The sequence below is a fragment of the Mustela lutreola genome, chromosome 5 (genome assembly GCF_030435805.1).
Source record: "Mustela lutreola isolate mMusLut2 chromosome 5, mMusLut2.pri, whole genome shotgun sequence".
Taxonomy (NCBI): domain Eukaryota; kingdom Metazoa; phylum Chordata; class Mammalia; order Carnivora; family Mustelidae; genus Mustela; species Mustela lutreola.
In genome coordinates this window covers 170,734,220-170,749,835 of record NC_081294.1, presented here as the reverse complement: position 1 = coordinate 170,749,835, position 15,616 = coordinate 170,734,220, and the positions used below count along the sequence as shown (strand labels likewise).

The window sequence follows — 15,616 nt, the reverse complement described above, 5'->3', positions numbered from 1 at the left end:
TTTGGGTACAGAAGGGTGCCGTGTAGGTCTATCCTCATGTAGGGTGTCTGGGAAGCTCATAGGGAAACTTATTTTTTTTTCTTCTGGAGGGAAGGCAGAGCGCTGCCTTGTGGGTCCAGAATTGCCAAACGTGAGGTCTTGGGCGCCAGGAGTATGAGGAAGGACATTGGAGAACAGAAGCTTCATATAGGTTTAAGGGCGAGGGCAAGGCCAGCACACTCTGCAGAGCTGAATTGAGATGTCGTGCATCTCAATTCAGGGCGAGGATCAGACGTTGGCTCACGTTGGAGTTCCTGTCCATGATTTCCCCTTAAGAAAGGGGGTGGGGGCTTCAGAAAGCCATCACGGTTTCCCCACGTTGGATGTTGTGAGATGCTCCAAAACGCAAGGATTGCTTCTGAAGGACATTTGAGAAATTTTGGTGGGGGCCAGGATGTTCCAGATGGAACAACACCAGAGCAGGGTTCTAAGGATGGAGGCCTGGGCAAACCGCCTCGTATCTTAATTGTCTCCTAGCGATAAGACAGGTTCTATCTGCTGGCTCTGGACGAGCAACCAAGAAGGCTGAGTTGAAATGGACTCTCCTGCGGATGGGTCCTAATGTCGGTTTGTGTCCATGGAGACCTTGGAATGGGGTGGTGGCACCACGCCCTGTGTATTATCCTAACCAGAAATTTTGACACAGTTCCAACCTGCAAGTTTCCCATGTGGAGACGAGACGTGCTCTGATGGTGCCTCCGGAAACCTCTGCATGCTGCTATTTGAAAACATGCCTCTGAGGAGAGATGCCTGGAAACCAAAGCAATGGATCCGATTCCGGCCTAGGGACCTGTGTGGTTCATTCACCTTCTCTGGTGACATCCAACTACGGTATGAGTGGAGGCAGATGCTCAGCTGGTGTCAAACGCCCTTCTTTGTCCCTGGCGGCGTACACTATTGGGATGGCTTCAGGGATTTTGGAGGTTTCTCCTAATTTGTAGGCATGTGGTCAAGTGAATGGGCTGAATTCCATTGGAGTGGGCAGGATCAGACCTGATGTGTGGCTCCAGGGGCCCCAGCCTGGAGGGTGTGTGGGCCAGGACTGTGGGGATAGAAATCTGAAAACACTAACTCGGCTTACGTTTGTGGACGTAGGTATGGCAGGCCCGATCTACAGACCGTGAGGAGAACTCTTCGGGACATGAAGAAAAAAAGAGTGTGAGACATTTATTCAGGATTTTGTCTCTGGATTTTGTGTCAACAATGGCCGTGGAATGTCGAGGAGGCCTCATGGGCAGTGGATGAGTCTTCCTCTCTGTGGATTTGGCCCAAACCCAATTTTTTTGGGTCAACCTGGGGAGGGGTGGAGTCCTTTCAGTTTTGTTACCTCAGGTGTCCCACCAAAAGAGGGATTTCAAAGCAGAGCCCTGGGGAGGGGCTAATGGACAAACTGAAGTATGGTTAGTTCCAGGCACTGAGAGCCCTTCCATGAGGACAGAACTCAGGCTGAGAGTCACAATGAGTGTTTATGCCTTCTAGGCGCTTAGGCATGGGCGGGGACTCATGGTGCACACTGTTGCTGCTACACTGAACGTTGGGCTCCATGCCAACCACTTGTATTCTTGCCATGGGGAAGTAGTTGTTATGATTTTTTCATCTCTTTCACCCGTGGGTAGTGATTGGAGTTAAGGTCTAGGTTGTGTATTCTGAAAACCGAGCTTGGGAAGAGATGACGACTTAAGTCCATGTCGGGTCTGACGTGCTCAGTGTAGAGCCAGCATGCTGAGTGTTGGTCGGGAGGTTCAAGCCTAGGCTGCGTCAGAACAGGCATTAGTTTTCAGGGTATATTTTATAATTGGGGGAGATTCGAGTACCGTGCAGGTTGATCCTCATTTGGCGTTTCTGGGTAGCACCAAAGGCAACGTTTTTCTTCTGGAGGTCAGGCAGAGTACTGCGTTGTGGCTCCAGAATTCCCAAACTGGATGCCCAATGGGCAATGAGTGTGAGGACGGAAGTATATGATCAAAGTTAGGAGTAGGTTTCGGGGCGAGGGCACGGCAGGCACTCTCTGCAGATATGAATCGGGACTTCGTGCATCTGAAGTCTGGGCGACGTTCAGACCTAGGGTCAGGTTGGATTTTCTGTCCATTAAGGCCCTTTCTTGAAGGGGGCAGCATCTCCAGGCCATGGAGGTTTACCAGGATGAAAGTTGGGATATGCTCCAAGCCAAAAGGATTTTTTCTCATCAACAATTGAGAACATCCTTTTTTTAAGCTCCCCTGAGCCGGGGCTGCGCTCCTCTAATTGGGACTCCGAGCCCGGGCTATTTCTGGCGCTGGCGCGGCTCCAAGAAGGCGTGAGTTCGCGGCCCCTCCGGTGGCTTTTTTTTTTTTTTAATATCTATCATTTAATTAAATTATTTATTTATTGAGGCCGCGCACGGGCCGTGCCTAGCTTCCTGCCCCTAGCCATCCTTCGGGGGAGGGCGAATATTTTTGTCCCCCCGCCTGGATGTGACAGATAAATACCCCGCGGGGGCCTGGGCGGCGAGCACGCGGCGGCGGCGGTCTCTGAGCGCCTCTGCTCTCTCTCCCGGTTTCAGATCCGCATTTGCTACCAGCGGCGGCAGCGGCGGAGCCAGGCCGGTCCTCAGCGCCCAGCACTGTCGCTCCCGGCAGCCCGGAGCGCGCACCGCAGGCCGCCGGCCGAGCTCGTGCATCCTAGCCATTGCTCCTCCACCTGCTCCAGAGAGAAGGGAGCGAGAAGATGAGCGAGTCGAGCTCGAAGTCCAGCCAGCCCTTGGCCTCCAAGCAGGAAAAGGACTGCACTGAGAAGCGGGGGCGGGGCAGGCCGCGCAAGGAGCCTCCGAAGGAGCCCAGCGAAGTGCCGACACCTAAGAGACCTCGGGGCCGACCAAAGGGGAGCAAAAACAAGGGTGCCGCCAAGACCCGGAAAACTACCACAACCCCAGGGAGGAAACCAAGGGGCAGACCTAAAAAACTGGAGAAGGAGGAAGAAGAGGGCATCTCGTAGGAGTCCTCCGAGGAGGAGCAGTGACCGCGACGTGCCGCCTGCTCCTTGGCCAAGGAGCGATTTTCCTTCTGGGACTGGACAGCTCTGCTCCGCTCCCACCGCCCCCGCCCCCTCCCCCAGGCCCCCCCTACCCTGCACCACCACCACCCACCTGCGCCCTCGCTGCCACACTACACAGCACACCAGGCGCTGCGGGGCCCCAAGGCCCGCATGGGGAGCAGTTCCCTTTGGTCTAGGTTTCCAGCGACCCCTCACCCACACGCACACACAGCTCCAGACAAAGCCAACCCCCAACCTTGCCGCCCCCTGCCCCCTGCTGTGTCCCCACACCCTGTGGTGGGGACGTTGCTGACTGCGCTCTGTGTTTGGGAGGGGGTCCCTTCCCCATTCTTCCCTCTGACTTCCCACTGAGGGGCCTGGGAGGGCTTCCCTTGCCTTAAAAGGGGTTCCAAGCCTCATCTCCTGATCTGCCCACCTCCACAGCACAAGCAGTGGCAGGTATGGCCAGTGGGGAGGGGCGCTGGGCCCTAAGATGCCCCCCACCCCACCCAGCCTGTGTCTCACTAGGTGTGGCTCACACCCACTTTTCTTTCTTCCTCCCATGCCTGGTCCTTGCTCTAGGTCAGACAGCCCCCTTTGGGCAGAGGAAGGAAGCCAGGAGGGGTCTGAGCCTCCTACCCTTTCTAAATGGGCTCCAGCCCACCCCACCCCCTCACCCTGGAATCTATTGCAGTGAGGGAAATGCAGTCCCCCCTTTTTCCAGGTGAGGTCCCCAAGGCCTAGGCTCCCTGCCACAGCCTCCCCAGGTGGGCTGGAGCCTCTGCCCAATCCCCTCTGCTTCCACCCTAGGCCTCAATTTCCCCCTTCCTCACACGGGGCACTAATAACAAGGAGCTAGCCTTGCCCACTCCCACCCTTCTGCTCCTCCCCACCCCCCAAGGTTCTGGTTCCATCTTTTCCTCTGTTCACAAACTACCTCTGGACAGTTGTGTTCTTTTCGTTCAATGTTTCCATTCTTAGACATCCGTCATTGCTGCTGCAACCAGCGCCAAATGTTCATCCTCATTGCCTCCTGTTCTGCCCACGGTCCCCTCCTCCGAGGCACTCTTAGGGGCAGGGGACAGGGGCAGCACAGGCTGGGTTACCGACCACCCCAGTCCCAGGGAAGGTGGGGCCCTGCCCCTAGGATGCTGCAGCAGAGTTGGGGGGGTGCTGTATTGACTGTCGGGTGTAGAGGCTACCTTCTGTCCCCTGTTCTGCCGGGGAGGAGGTGGCCATTATTTGTCCCAGCCTGGGGCCCCCCCATCTTGGTTTCCTATTTGCAGTTACTTGAATAAAAAAATATCCTTTTCTGAAAAAAAAAAAAAAAAAAAAAAAAAAAAAAAAAAAAAAAAAAAACAATTGAGAACAGTTGGATCGCTCCAGGATGTCTCATACAGAATGACGCCAGAGCAGGGATTTAAGTATGGATGCCTGGGCAGCCCGCCTCACATTTTAACTGTCTCCTAGCTAATAGACCATTTTGATATGCTGGCTCTAGGGGAGCAACCGAGGGTGCTGAGTTGCAATGGACTCTCCTGACGATGGGTCCTAATGTGGGTTTGTGTGCATGGAGATCTTGGCACAGGGTGGTGGCACACGGATTCTGAATGCTTCTATTAAACAGACGTTTTGAGTCATCTCCAAAAGACAAGTTTCCCATGTGGAGACTAGATTTTTCCTGATTGGTGCCTCAGGAAACCCCCACATGCTGATATTGGAAACCAGGCCTCTGATGAGAGATTCCAGGAATCCAAAACAATGGACCGAATTAGGGCCTAGGGGCCTGTCCCGTTTAATCTCCTTCTCTGGGGAAATCCATCTACAGTAAGAGTGGAGATGGATGCTCAGCTGGTTCCAGACAGCCCTTGTTTGTCCCGGGCATTCTATACTATTGGGTTGGCCTTGGGGAATTTTTAGGTTTCTCCTAGTTTGTATGATTGTGGTCAGTGGAAGGGGCAGAATTCCCGTGTAGTTGACAGGGACATACCTGATGTGTGGCTCCAGGGGCCCCAGCCTGGAGGGTATGTAAGCCAGGAATGTGGGGACAGAAGTCTGATAACCCAAACTCGGCTTGTTTTGTGGACGTAGGTATGGCAGGCCCGATCTGTAGACCGTGAGGAGAACTCTTTGGGATATGAAGAAAGAGGGAGTGTGAGGAGTTTATTCAGCGTTTTGACTCTGGATTTTGTGTCAACGATGGACGTGGAATGTCGGGGGTACTCATGGGCCATGGATGAGTCTTCCTCTCTATGGATTTGGCCCGATCTCAATTTGGTGGTCAATCTGTGGGATGTACACTATTTGGATGGCTTCAGGGACTTTGGAGGTTTCTCCTAATTTGTAGGCATGTGGTCAAGTGAATGTACAGAATTCCATTGGAGTGGGTAAGCACAGACCTGATGTGTGGCTCCAGGGGCCCCAGCCTGGAGGGTGTGTGGGCCAGGACTGTAGGGATAGAAGTCTGAAAACACTAATTCGGCTTACGTTTGGGGACGTAAGTATGGCAGGCGAGATCTGCAGACCCTGAGGATAACTCTTCGGGATATGAAGAAAGAGTGAGTGTGAGGCATTTATTCAGGCTTTTGTCTCTGGATTTTGTGTCAACAATGGTGTGAAATGTCGAGGAGGCCTCATGGGCCATGGACGAGTCTTCCTCTCTGTGGATTTAGCCTGAACCCAATTGTTTTGGGTCAACCTTGGGATGGGACGAGTCCTTTCAGTTTGGTTACCTCAGGTGTCTAAGCAAAAGAAGGATTTCCAAGCAGAGCCCTGTGGAGGTGCGAATGGACAAAGCCAACTATGGTTAGTTCCAGGCACTGAGAGCCCTTCCTTGAGGACAGAACTCACGCTGAGTGTCACAATGTATGTTTATGCCTTCTAGGCGCTCAGGCATGGGCGGGGACTCATGGTGCACGCTGTTGCTCCTACACTGAACGTTGGGCTCCATGCCAACCACATGTATTCTTGTCATGGGGAAGTAGTAGTTCCGAATTTTTCATCTATTTCACCCCAGGGCAGTAACTGGAGTTAAGGTGTAGGTTGTGTAGTCTAAAAACCTAGCTTGGGAAGAGATGACAACTTAAGTCCATTTAAGATCCGAGGTGCTCGGTGTGGGGCCAGCTCGCTGAGTGTTCTTTGGGAGGTTCAGGCCTAGGCTGCGTCAGACCATGCATTAGTTTTCAGGGTATATTTTATAATTGGGGTACAGTCGAGTGCCGTGCAGGTTGATCCTCATTTAGTGTTTCTGGGTAGCCCAGAGGGCAAAGTTTTTCTTCTGGAGGGCAGGCAGAGTGCTGCATTGTGGCTACGGAATTCCCAAACTGGATGGCCTGTGGGCAAGGAGTGTGAGGACGGAAGTATAAGAACACAAGTTAGGCGTAGGTTTCAGGTGAGGGCACGGCAGGCAATGTCTTCAGATCTTAATTGGGACTTCGTCCATCTGAAGTCAGGGCGAGGTTGAGACCTAGGCTCAGGTTGGAGTTTCTGTTTATTATGGCCCTTTCTTGAAAGGGGCAGCATCTCGAGGTCATGAAGCTTTAACCAGGGTGGGAGTTGGGATATGCTCCAAGACACAAGGATTTTTTCTGATCAACAATTGAGACCTGTTGGATCGCTCCAGGATGTCTCATACGGAATGACGCCAGAGCAGGGATCTAAGGATGGATGCCTGGGCAGCCTGCTTCACCTTCTAACAGTCTCCTAGCTAATAGACAGTTTTGATATGCTGGCTCCAGTGGAGCAACCGAGGTGGTTGCGTTGCAATGGACTCTCCTGAGGATGGGTCCTAATGTGGGTTTTTGTGCATGGGACCTTGGCATGGTGTGGTGGCACACGGACCATGAATGCGTCTCCTAACCAGAGGTTTTGAGTCATCTCCAAAAGATATGTTTCCCATGTGGAGACTAGATTTGTTCTGATTGTTGCCTCAGGAAACCCCCACATGCTAATATTGGAAACCAGGCCTCTGATGAGAGATACCAGGAAAACAAAACAATGGACCCTTTAGGGCCGAGGGGCCTGTCCCATTCAATCCCCTTCTCTGGGTACATCCATCTACAGTATGAGTGGATATGGATGCTCAGATGGTTCCAGACAGCTCTTGTTTGTCTTGGGCGTTCTATACTATTGGGATGGCCTTGGGGACTTTGGAGGTTTCTCCTAGTTTGTATGATTGTGGTCAATGGAAGGGACAGAAATCCCGTGTAGTTGACAGGGACAGACCTGATGTGTAGCACCAGGGTCTCCAGGCTGGAGGGTGTGTAAGCCGGGAATGTGGGGACAGATGTCTGAAAACATACACACGGCTTGTTTTGGGGACGTAGGTATGGAAGGCCCGATCTATAGACCGTGAGGAGAACTCTTGGGGATATGAAGATAGAGCGAGTGTGAGGCGCTTATTCAGCCTTTTGTCTCTGCATTTTGTGTCAACGATGGGCGTGGACTGTCGGGTAGTCCTCATTGGCCATAAATGAGTCTTCCTTTCTGTGGATTTGGCCCGATCCCAATTTGGGGGTCAATCTGTGGGATGGGAGGTGTCCTTTAATTTGGTTACCTCAGGTGTCCCACCAAAAGAAGGATTCTAAAGCAGAGCACTGGGGAGTGGCGAATAGACAACCCGAACTATGGTTAAAAATTGGGGCCTAGGAGCATGGCAAGACCAATAAGCCATCTATTGGTCCAGCCACTAAGAGACCTTACGTGGGGACTGGGCTCACGCTGAGGGTCACAATGCGTATTTGTGACCAACGCGGCCCTCAATCATGATGGGGTCACAAGGGCCACACTGGTTTCAACTACACTGAACGTTGGGCAACATGCCAACCACAAGATTTCTTGCCATGGGGAAGGAATTCTGATTTCTGCCTCATGTTCAACCCTGGGCAGTGATTGGAGAAAATGTCTAGGTTCTGAAGCCTGAAAACAGAAGTTGGGAGGAGATGAAGGCAAGAGGCGTTGGCAGGTCCGATGTGTTCAGTATGATTCCAGCTGGCTGGGTGTGGGTCAGAAGGTCCAGGGTCAGGCTGTGACAGAGGGCATTAGTGCCCAGGGCATCCTGTAGAAAAGGAAAACAGTCACGTGCCCTCTGGTTAGCCCCAGAGGGCAATGTTTTTTCTTCTGGACGGCAGGCAGAGGGCTGCATTGTAGTTCTGGAATTGCCAAAGTGGAGGGCTTGTGGGCCAGGAGTTGAGGACAGAAGTCTGAGAACACAAGCAACCTTAGGTTTCTGGGCGATGGCATGGCAGGTATGCTCTGCAAAGCTGAATCGAGATCTCGTGCATCTGAAGGCAGGTGAGGATCCAACCAACGCTCAGGTTGGAGTTTCTGTCCCTGATGGCCCTCTTCATGAAGAGGGGGTGGATCACGAGGCCATGGAATTTTTCCCACGATGGGAGTTTGAGATACTCCATACCATAAAGATTCTTCTGTAGGATGATTGAGACCTGTTGGTTGGCTCCAGGACTTCCCATACGGAACGATTCAGAGCAGGGTTCTAAGGATGGATGGATGTGCAGCCCGACTCTCATTCCTCTTGTGTCCTCGTGACAAGACAGGTTAGATCTGCTGGACCTGGCGAACAACTGAGGGGGTTGTGTTGAAATGGACTCTCTTGTGGATGGGTCCTAATGTGGGTTGTGTCCATGGAGAACTTGGAAGGAGGCAGTGGCACAGGGTCCCTTAAGGGTTCTCCTAACCAGAGGCTTTGACACAACTCCAACGTGCAAGATTCCCACGTGGAGATGAGATTTGTTCTGATGGGTGCCTCAAGAAACAGCCATAAGCTCTATTGGAATCCAGGCCTCTGAGGAGAGATGCCTGGACAACAAAGCAATGGATCCGAATAGGATCTAGGGGCCTGCTCATTCCAATTTACTTCTGGGGACATCTGTCGACGTGTCTAAGTGCAGGTATATGCGCAGCTGTTGTCAGACCACCCTGGTTTTTCCTAGGAAGCCAACACTATTGGGACGGCCCTGGGCACTTTGGAGGTTTATCCTATTTTTAGGTTTGTGGCCAATGGAATGGGCAGAATTCCCAGGTACAGTCCTCAGGTTTGCCAAGAACCTGTGCCTTTATGTTTTGTGGGCCAAGGCTGTGGGGACAGTTGTCTGAAAACACAAACTCTGCTTAGATTTCAGGTCGTAGGTATTGCAGGACTGATCTACAGATCATGAGGAGAACTCTTCAGGATATGAACAAAGGGCAAGTGTTAGATGCTTGCTCAAGATTTTGTCTCTGGATGTTGAGTCACTGATGGCCATGGAATGTCGGGGTGGCCTCATGGGCCATGGACGAGTCTTCCTCTCTGTGGATTTGGCCCGAACCCAATTGTTTTGGGTCAATCTTGGGGATGGGAGGAGTCCTTTCAGTTTGGTTACCTCAGCTGTCCCAGCAAAGAGGGATTTCAAAGCAGAGCCCTGGAGAGGGGCGAATGGACAAACCGAACTATGTTTAGTTCCAGCCACTGAGTGGCCTTCCTTGAGGACAGAACTCATGCTGAGGGTCACAATGTGTGTTTATGCCTTCTAGGCGCTCAGGCATGGCAGGGGACTCATGTTGCACACTGTGGTCCTACACTGAACGTTGGGCTCCATGCCAACCACATGTATTCTTGCCATGGGGAAGTAGTAGTTCTGATTTTTTCATCTCTTTCTCCCCTGGGCAGTGATTGGAGTTAAGGTCTAGGTTGTGTAGTCTGAAAACCGAGCTTGTGAAGAGATCACCACTTAAGTCCATGTCGGGTCTGACATGCCTAGTGTGGAGCCAGCTCGCTGAGTACTTTTCAGGAGGTTTAGGCATACAGTCGTCACACCAGGCATTAGTTTTCAGGGTATATTGTATAATTGGGGGAGAGTCGAGTGCCGTGCAGGTTGATCCTCATTTAGCGTATCTGGGTAGCCCCAAGGGCAACTGTTTTCTTCTGGAGGTCAGGCAGAGTGCTGCATTGTGGCTTCGGTATTCCCAAACTGGATGCCCTGTGGGCAAGGAGTGTGAGGACGGAAGTATAAGAACAGAAGTTAGGGGTAGGTTTCGGGGAGAGGGCACGGCAGACACTCTTTGCAGATCTGAATTGGGACTTCATGCATCAGAAATCAGGGCGAGGTACAGACCTAGGCTCAGGTTGGAGTTTCTTTCCATTATGGCCCTTTCTTGAAAGGAGCAGCATCTCGAGGCCATGGAAGGTTACCCAGGATGGGAGTTGGGATATGCTCCAAGCCACAAGGATTTTTTCTGATCCACAATTGAGACCTGTTGGATCGCTCCAGGATGTCTCATACAGAACGACACCAGATCAGGGATCTAAGGATGGATGCCTGGGAAGCCCACGACACCTTCTAACAGTCTCCTAGCTAATAGACAGTTTTGATATGCTGGCTCTAGGGGAGAAACCTAGGGGGCTGAGTTGCAATGGACTCTCCTGACAATGGGTCCTAATGTGGGTTTGTGTGCATGGAGACCTTGGCATGGGGCGGTGGCACTGGGACCCTGATTGCTTCTCCTAAACAGACGTTTTGAGTCATCTCCAAATGACAAGTTTCCCATGTGTTGACTAGGTTTGTTCTGATTGATGCCTCAGGAAACCCCCACATGCTGATATTGGAAACCAGGCCTCTGATGAGAGATACCAGGAAACCAAAACAATACACCCAATTAGGGCCTAGGGGCCTGTCCCGTTCAATCTCCTTCTCTGGGGACATCAATCTATAGTATGAGTGGAGATGGATGCTCTACTGGTTCCAGACAGCCCTTTTTTGTCCTGGGCGTTATATACTATCGTGATGGCCTGGGGACTTTGGAGGTTTCACCTAGTTTGTATGATTGTGGTCAATGGAAGGGGCAGAATTCCCGTGGTGTTGACAGGCACAGACCTGATGTGTGGCTCCAGGGGCCCCAGGTTGGAGTGTATGTAAGCCAGGAATGTGAAGACAGATGTCTGAAAACACACACTCGGCTTGTTTTGGGGACGTAGATATGGAAGGCCCGATCTACAGACCGTGAGAAGAACTCTTTGGGATGTGAAGAAAGAGCAAGTGTGAGGCGATTATTCAGGCTTTTGTCTCGGGATTTTGTGTCAAGGATGGGCGTAGAATGTCGGGGAGGCCTCATGGGCCATGGATGAGTCTTCCTCTCTGTGGATTTGGCCCGATCCCAATTTGGGGGTCAATCTGTGTAATGGGAGGAGTCCTTTCAGTTTGGTTAACTCAGGTGTCTCACCAAAAGAGGGATTCTAAAGCAGAGCACTGGGGAGTGGCGAATGGACAACCCAAACTATGGTTAAAAATTGGGACCTAGGGGCATGGCAAGCCCAATATGTCGGCTCTTGGTCCACCACTGAGAGTCCTTACTTCGGGACTGGGCTCACGTTGAGGGTCACAATGTGTATTTGTGACCATCGCGGCCGTCAAGCATGACGGGGTCACAAGGGCCACACTGGTTTCAACTACACTTAATGTTGGGTAACATGCCAACCGCAAAATTTCTTGCCATGTGGAAGGATTTCTGTTTTCTGCCTCATGTTAAATCTGGGCAGTGATTGGAGAAAATTTCTAGATTCTGAAGCCTGAAAACCAACGTCCGGAAGAGATGACGACCTAAGGCTTTGGCATGTCCGATGTGTTCAGTATGCGTCCAGCTGGCTGGGTGTGGGTCGGGAGGTCCAACGTCAGGCTGTGACAGAAAGGGCATTAGTGCCCAGGGCAACCTGTAGAATTGGGGTACAGTCAAGTGGCGAGAAGGGTGATCCTCATTTGGGGTTTCTGAGTAGCCCCAGAGGGCAATGTTTTTTCTTCTGTAGGGCAGGCCGAGTGCTGCATTGTAGTTCTGCAATTGCCAAGCTGGTGGGCTTGTGGGCCACGAGTTGAGGACAGAAGTCTGAGAACACAAGAAACCTTAAGTTTCTGGGCAAGGGCATGGAGGTCTACAGAGCTGAATTGAGATCTCGTGCATCTTAAGGCAGCTGAGGATCCGACCAACGCTCAGGTTGGAGTTTCTGTCCCTGATGGCCCTCTTCATGAAGAGGGGGTGGATCACAGGGCCATGGAATTTCTCCCACGATGGGAGTTGTGAGATGCTCCAATCTGTAAAGATTCTTCTGCAGGATGATTGAGACCTGTAGGTTGGCTCCAGGACTTCCCATACGGAAAGATTCAGAGCAGGGTTCTAAGGATGGATGGCTGGGCAGTCCAACTCTCATTCCTCTTGTGTTAGTGACAAGACAGGTTAGATCTGCTGGGGAGCAACTGAGGGGGTTGAGTTGAAATGGACTCTCTTGTGGATGGGTCCTAATGTGGGTTTGTGTCCATGGAGATCTTGGAATGAGGCAGTTGCACAGGGTCCCTGAAGTGTTCTCCTAACCAGAGGCTTTGACACAGCTCCAACGTGCAAGATTCACACGTGGAGACAAGATTTGTTCTGATGGGTGCCTCAAGAAATAGCCATATGCTGGTATTGGAATCCAGACCTCTGAGGAGAGATGCCTGGACAACAAAGCAATGGATCTGATTAGGATCTAGGGGCCTGCTCATTCCAAATTACCTCTGGGGACATCATTCGACTGGTCTACGTGCAGGTAGATGCTCAGCAGGTTTCAGACCACCCTGGTTTTTCCTGGGCAGCCAACAGTATTGGGATGGCCCCAGGCACTTTGGAGGTTTATCCTATTTTTAGGTTTGTGGCCAATGAAATGGGCAGAATTCCCAGGTACGGTCCTCAGTTTTGGCTCGAAGAACCTATGCCTGTAAGTTTGGTGGGCCAGGGCTGTGTGGACAGTAGTCTGAAAACACAAACTCGGCTTAGGTTTCGGGTCGTAGGTCTTGCAGCACTGATCTACAGACCGTGAGGAGAACTCTTCAGGATATGAACAAAGGGCGAGTGTTAGACGCTTGCTCAAGATTTTGTCTCTGGATATTGTGTCACTGATGGCCATGGTATGTCCGGGTGGCCTCATGGGCCATGGGTGAGCATTCCTCTCTGGGCACTTCGCCGGATCCCAAGAGTTTGGGGTGATTCTGTGAGATGGGAGGAGTCCGTTTTGTTTTGTTTTTACCTCAGGTGTCCCAATGAAAGAGAGTTTCCAGAGCAGAGCCCTGGGGAAGGGCGACTGGACAACCAGAAATCTGGTTAAAAATTGGGGCCTAGGGCCATGGCAAGCCCATTATGACGTCTAATGGTCCAGCCACTGAGAGGACTTACTAGAGGACAGGACTCATGCTGAGGGTCACAATGCATGTTTGTGCCCTCTTCGTACTCAAGCATGGGTGGGGCCTCATGGTAAACGCTGGTTTCTCCTACACTGAACGTTGGACAACATGCCAATTGCAAGGTTTCTTCCCATGGGGAAGGAGGAGGTCTGATTTCTGCATCACATTCACCCCTTGGCGGGGTTTGGATTTAATATCTATGTTCTGAAGCCTGAGAAGCTAGGTTGGGAATAGATGATGAGCTAAGGCCCTGGCGGGTCTCATGTGCTCAGTGTGCGGTCAGCTGTCTGGGTGTTGGTCAGGAAGTCCAGGCTCAGGCTGTGTCAGACAGTGTATTAGTGCCCAGGTTTGTCAATATAATTTGGGTACAGAAGGGTGCCGTGTAGGTCTATCCTCATTTGGGGTGTCTGGGAAGATCCATAGGGCAACATATTTTTTTTTTCTTTTGGAGGGCAGGCAGAATGCTGCCTTGTGGGTCCAGAATTGCCAAACGTGAGGTTTTGGGGGCTAGGAGTGTGAGGACGGACATTGGAGAACAGAAGCTTCACATAGGTTTAAGGGCGAGGGCAAGGGCGGCATACTCTGCAGGGCAAGGGTAAGGCCAGCACACTCTGCAGAGCTGAATCGAGATTTGGTGCATCTGAATTCAGGGCTAAGATCAGACGTTGGCTCAGGTTGGAGTTCCTGTCCATGATTTCCCCTTCAGAAAGGGGGTGGGGGCTTCAGAAATCCATTACAGTTTTCCCACATTGGGAGTTGTGAGATGCTCCAAAACGCAAGGATTCCTTCTGCAGGACATTTGAGACCTTTTGGAGGGGTCAGGACGTTCCAGATGGAACAACGCCAGAGCACGGTTCTAAGGATGGAGGCCTGGGCAATCCGCCTTGCAACTCAATTGTCTCCTATTGACAAGACTGATTCTATCTGCTGGCTCTGGGGGAGCAACCGAGATGCCTGAGTTGAAATGTACTCTCCTGCGGATGGGTCCTAATGTGGGTTTGTGTCCATGGAAACCTTGGATGGGGTGGTGGCACCGGGCCCTGAATAATTCTCCTAACCGTTAGTTTTGACACAGTTCCAACCTGCAAGTTTCCCATGTGGAGAAGAGATTTGCTCTGATGGTGCCTCCGGAAACCCCCGCATGCTGGTATTTGAAAACATGCCTCTGAGAAGAGATGCCTGGAAACCAAAGCAATGGATCCGATTATGGTAGGGACCTGTGCGTTTCAATCTCCTTCTCTGGTGTCATCCAACTACGGTATGAGTGGAGGCAGATGCTCAGCTGGTGTCAGACGCCCTTGTTTGTCCCGGATGGCCTACACTATTGGGATGGCTTCAGGGATTTTGGAGGTTTCTCCTAATTTGTAGGCATGTGGTCAAGTGAATGGGCTGAATTCCATTGGAGTGGGCAGGCACAGACCTGATGTGTGGCTCCAGGGGCCCCAGCCTGGAGGGTGTGTGGGCCAGGACTCTGGGGATAGAAATCTGAATACACTATTCGGGTTACGTTTGGGGACGTAAGTTTAGCAGGCCCGATCTACAGACCGTGAGGAGAACTCTTCGGGATATGAAGAAAGAGTGAGTGTGAGGCATTTATTCAGGCTTTTGTCTCTGGATTTTGTGTCAACAATGGCCGTGGAATGTCGAGGAGGCCTCATGGGCCATGGATGTGTCTTCCTCTCTGTGAATTTGGCACGAACCCAATTGTTTTGGGTCAATCTTGTGTTTGGGACGAGTCCTTTCATTTTGGTTACCTCAGGTGTCCCACCAAAAGAGGGATTTCCAAGCAGAGCCCTGGGGAGGGGTGAATAGACAAACCGAACTATGGTGAGTTCCAGCCACTGAGAGGCCTTCCTTTAGGAGAGAACTCACGCTGAGAGTCACAATGTGTGTTTATACCTTCTAGGCGCTTAGGCATGGGCGGGGACTCATAGTGCACACTGTTGCTCCTACACTGAACGTTGGGCTCCATGCCAACCACATGTATTCTTGCCATGGGGAAGTAGTTGTTCTGTTTTTTTCATCTCTTTCACCCCTGGGCAGTGATTGGAGTTAAGGTCTAGGTTGTGTAGTCTGAAAACCGAGCTTGGGAAGAGATGACAACTTAAGTCCATGTCGGGTCCGACGTGCTCAGTGTGGAGCCAGCTCGCTGAGTGTTGGTCGGGATGTTCAAGCCTAGGCTGCGTCAGACCAGGCATTAGTTTTCAGGGTATATTGTATATTTGGGGGAGTTTTGATTGCCGTATCCTCATTTAGTGTTTCTGCCTAGCCCCAAGGGCAACGTTTTTCTTCTGGAGGGAAGGCAGAGTGCTGAATTGTGGCTCCGGAATTCCCAAACTGGATGCCCTGTGGGCAAGGAGTGT

At 51.6% G+C, this 15,616-nt stretch overlaps 1 protein-coding gene across 1 annotated transcript; it reads left to right on the top strand.

Annotated features, from left to right (window-relative positions):
* The first annotated feature begins 2,242 nt into the window (after positions 1-2,242).
* Positions 2,243-3,392, top strand: LOC131832734 (high mobility group protein HMG-I/HMG-Y-like). The gene is made up of 2 exons (XM_059176124.1): positions 2,243-2,335; positions 2,582-3,392. Exon 2 carries the CDS (start codon positions 2,746-2,748, stop codon positions 3,010-3,012), a length of 267 nt encoding a protein of 88 aa, XP_059032107.1. The 5' UTR covers positions 2,243-2,335; positions 2,582-2,745; the 3' UTR covers positions 3,013-3,392.
* Positions 3,393-15,616: the final 12,224 nt, after the last annotated feature.

Excerpts from the sequence above, each read along its gene's own strand:
- LOC131832734 (XM_059176124.1), top strand. The coding sequence starts at position 2,746 with ATGAGCGAGTCGAGCTCGAAGTCCAGCCAGCCCTTGGCCTCCAAGCAG.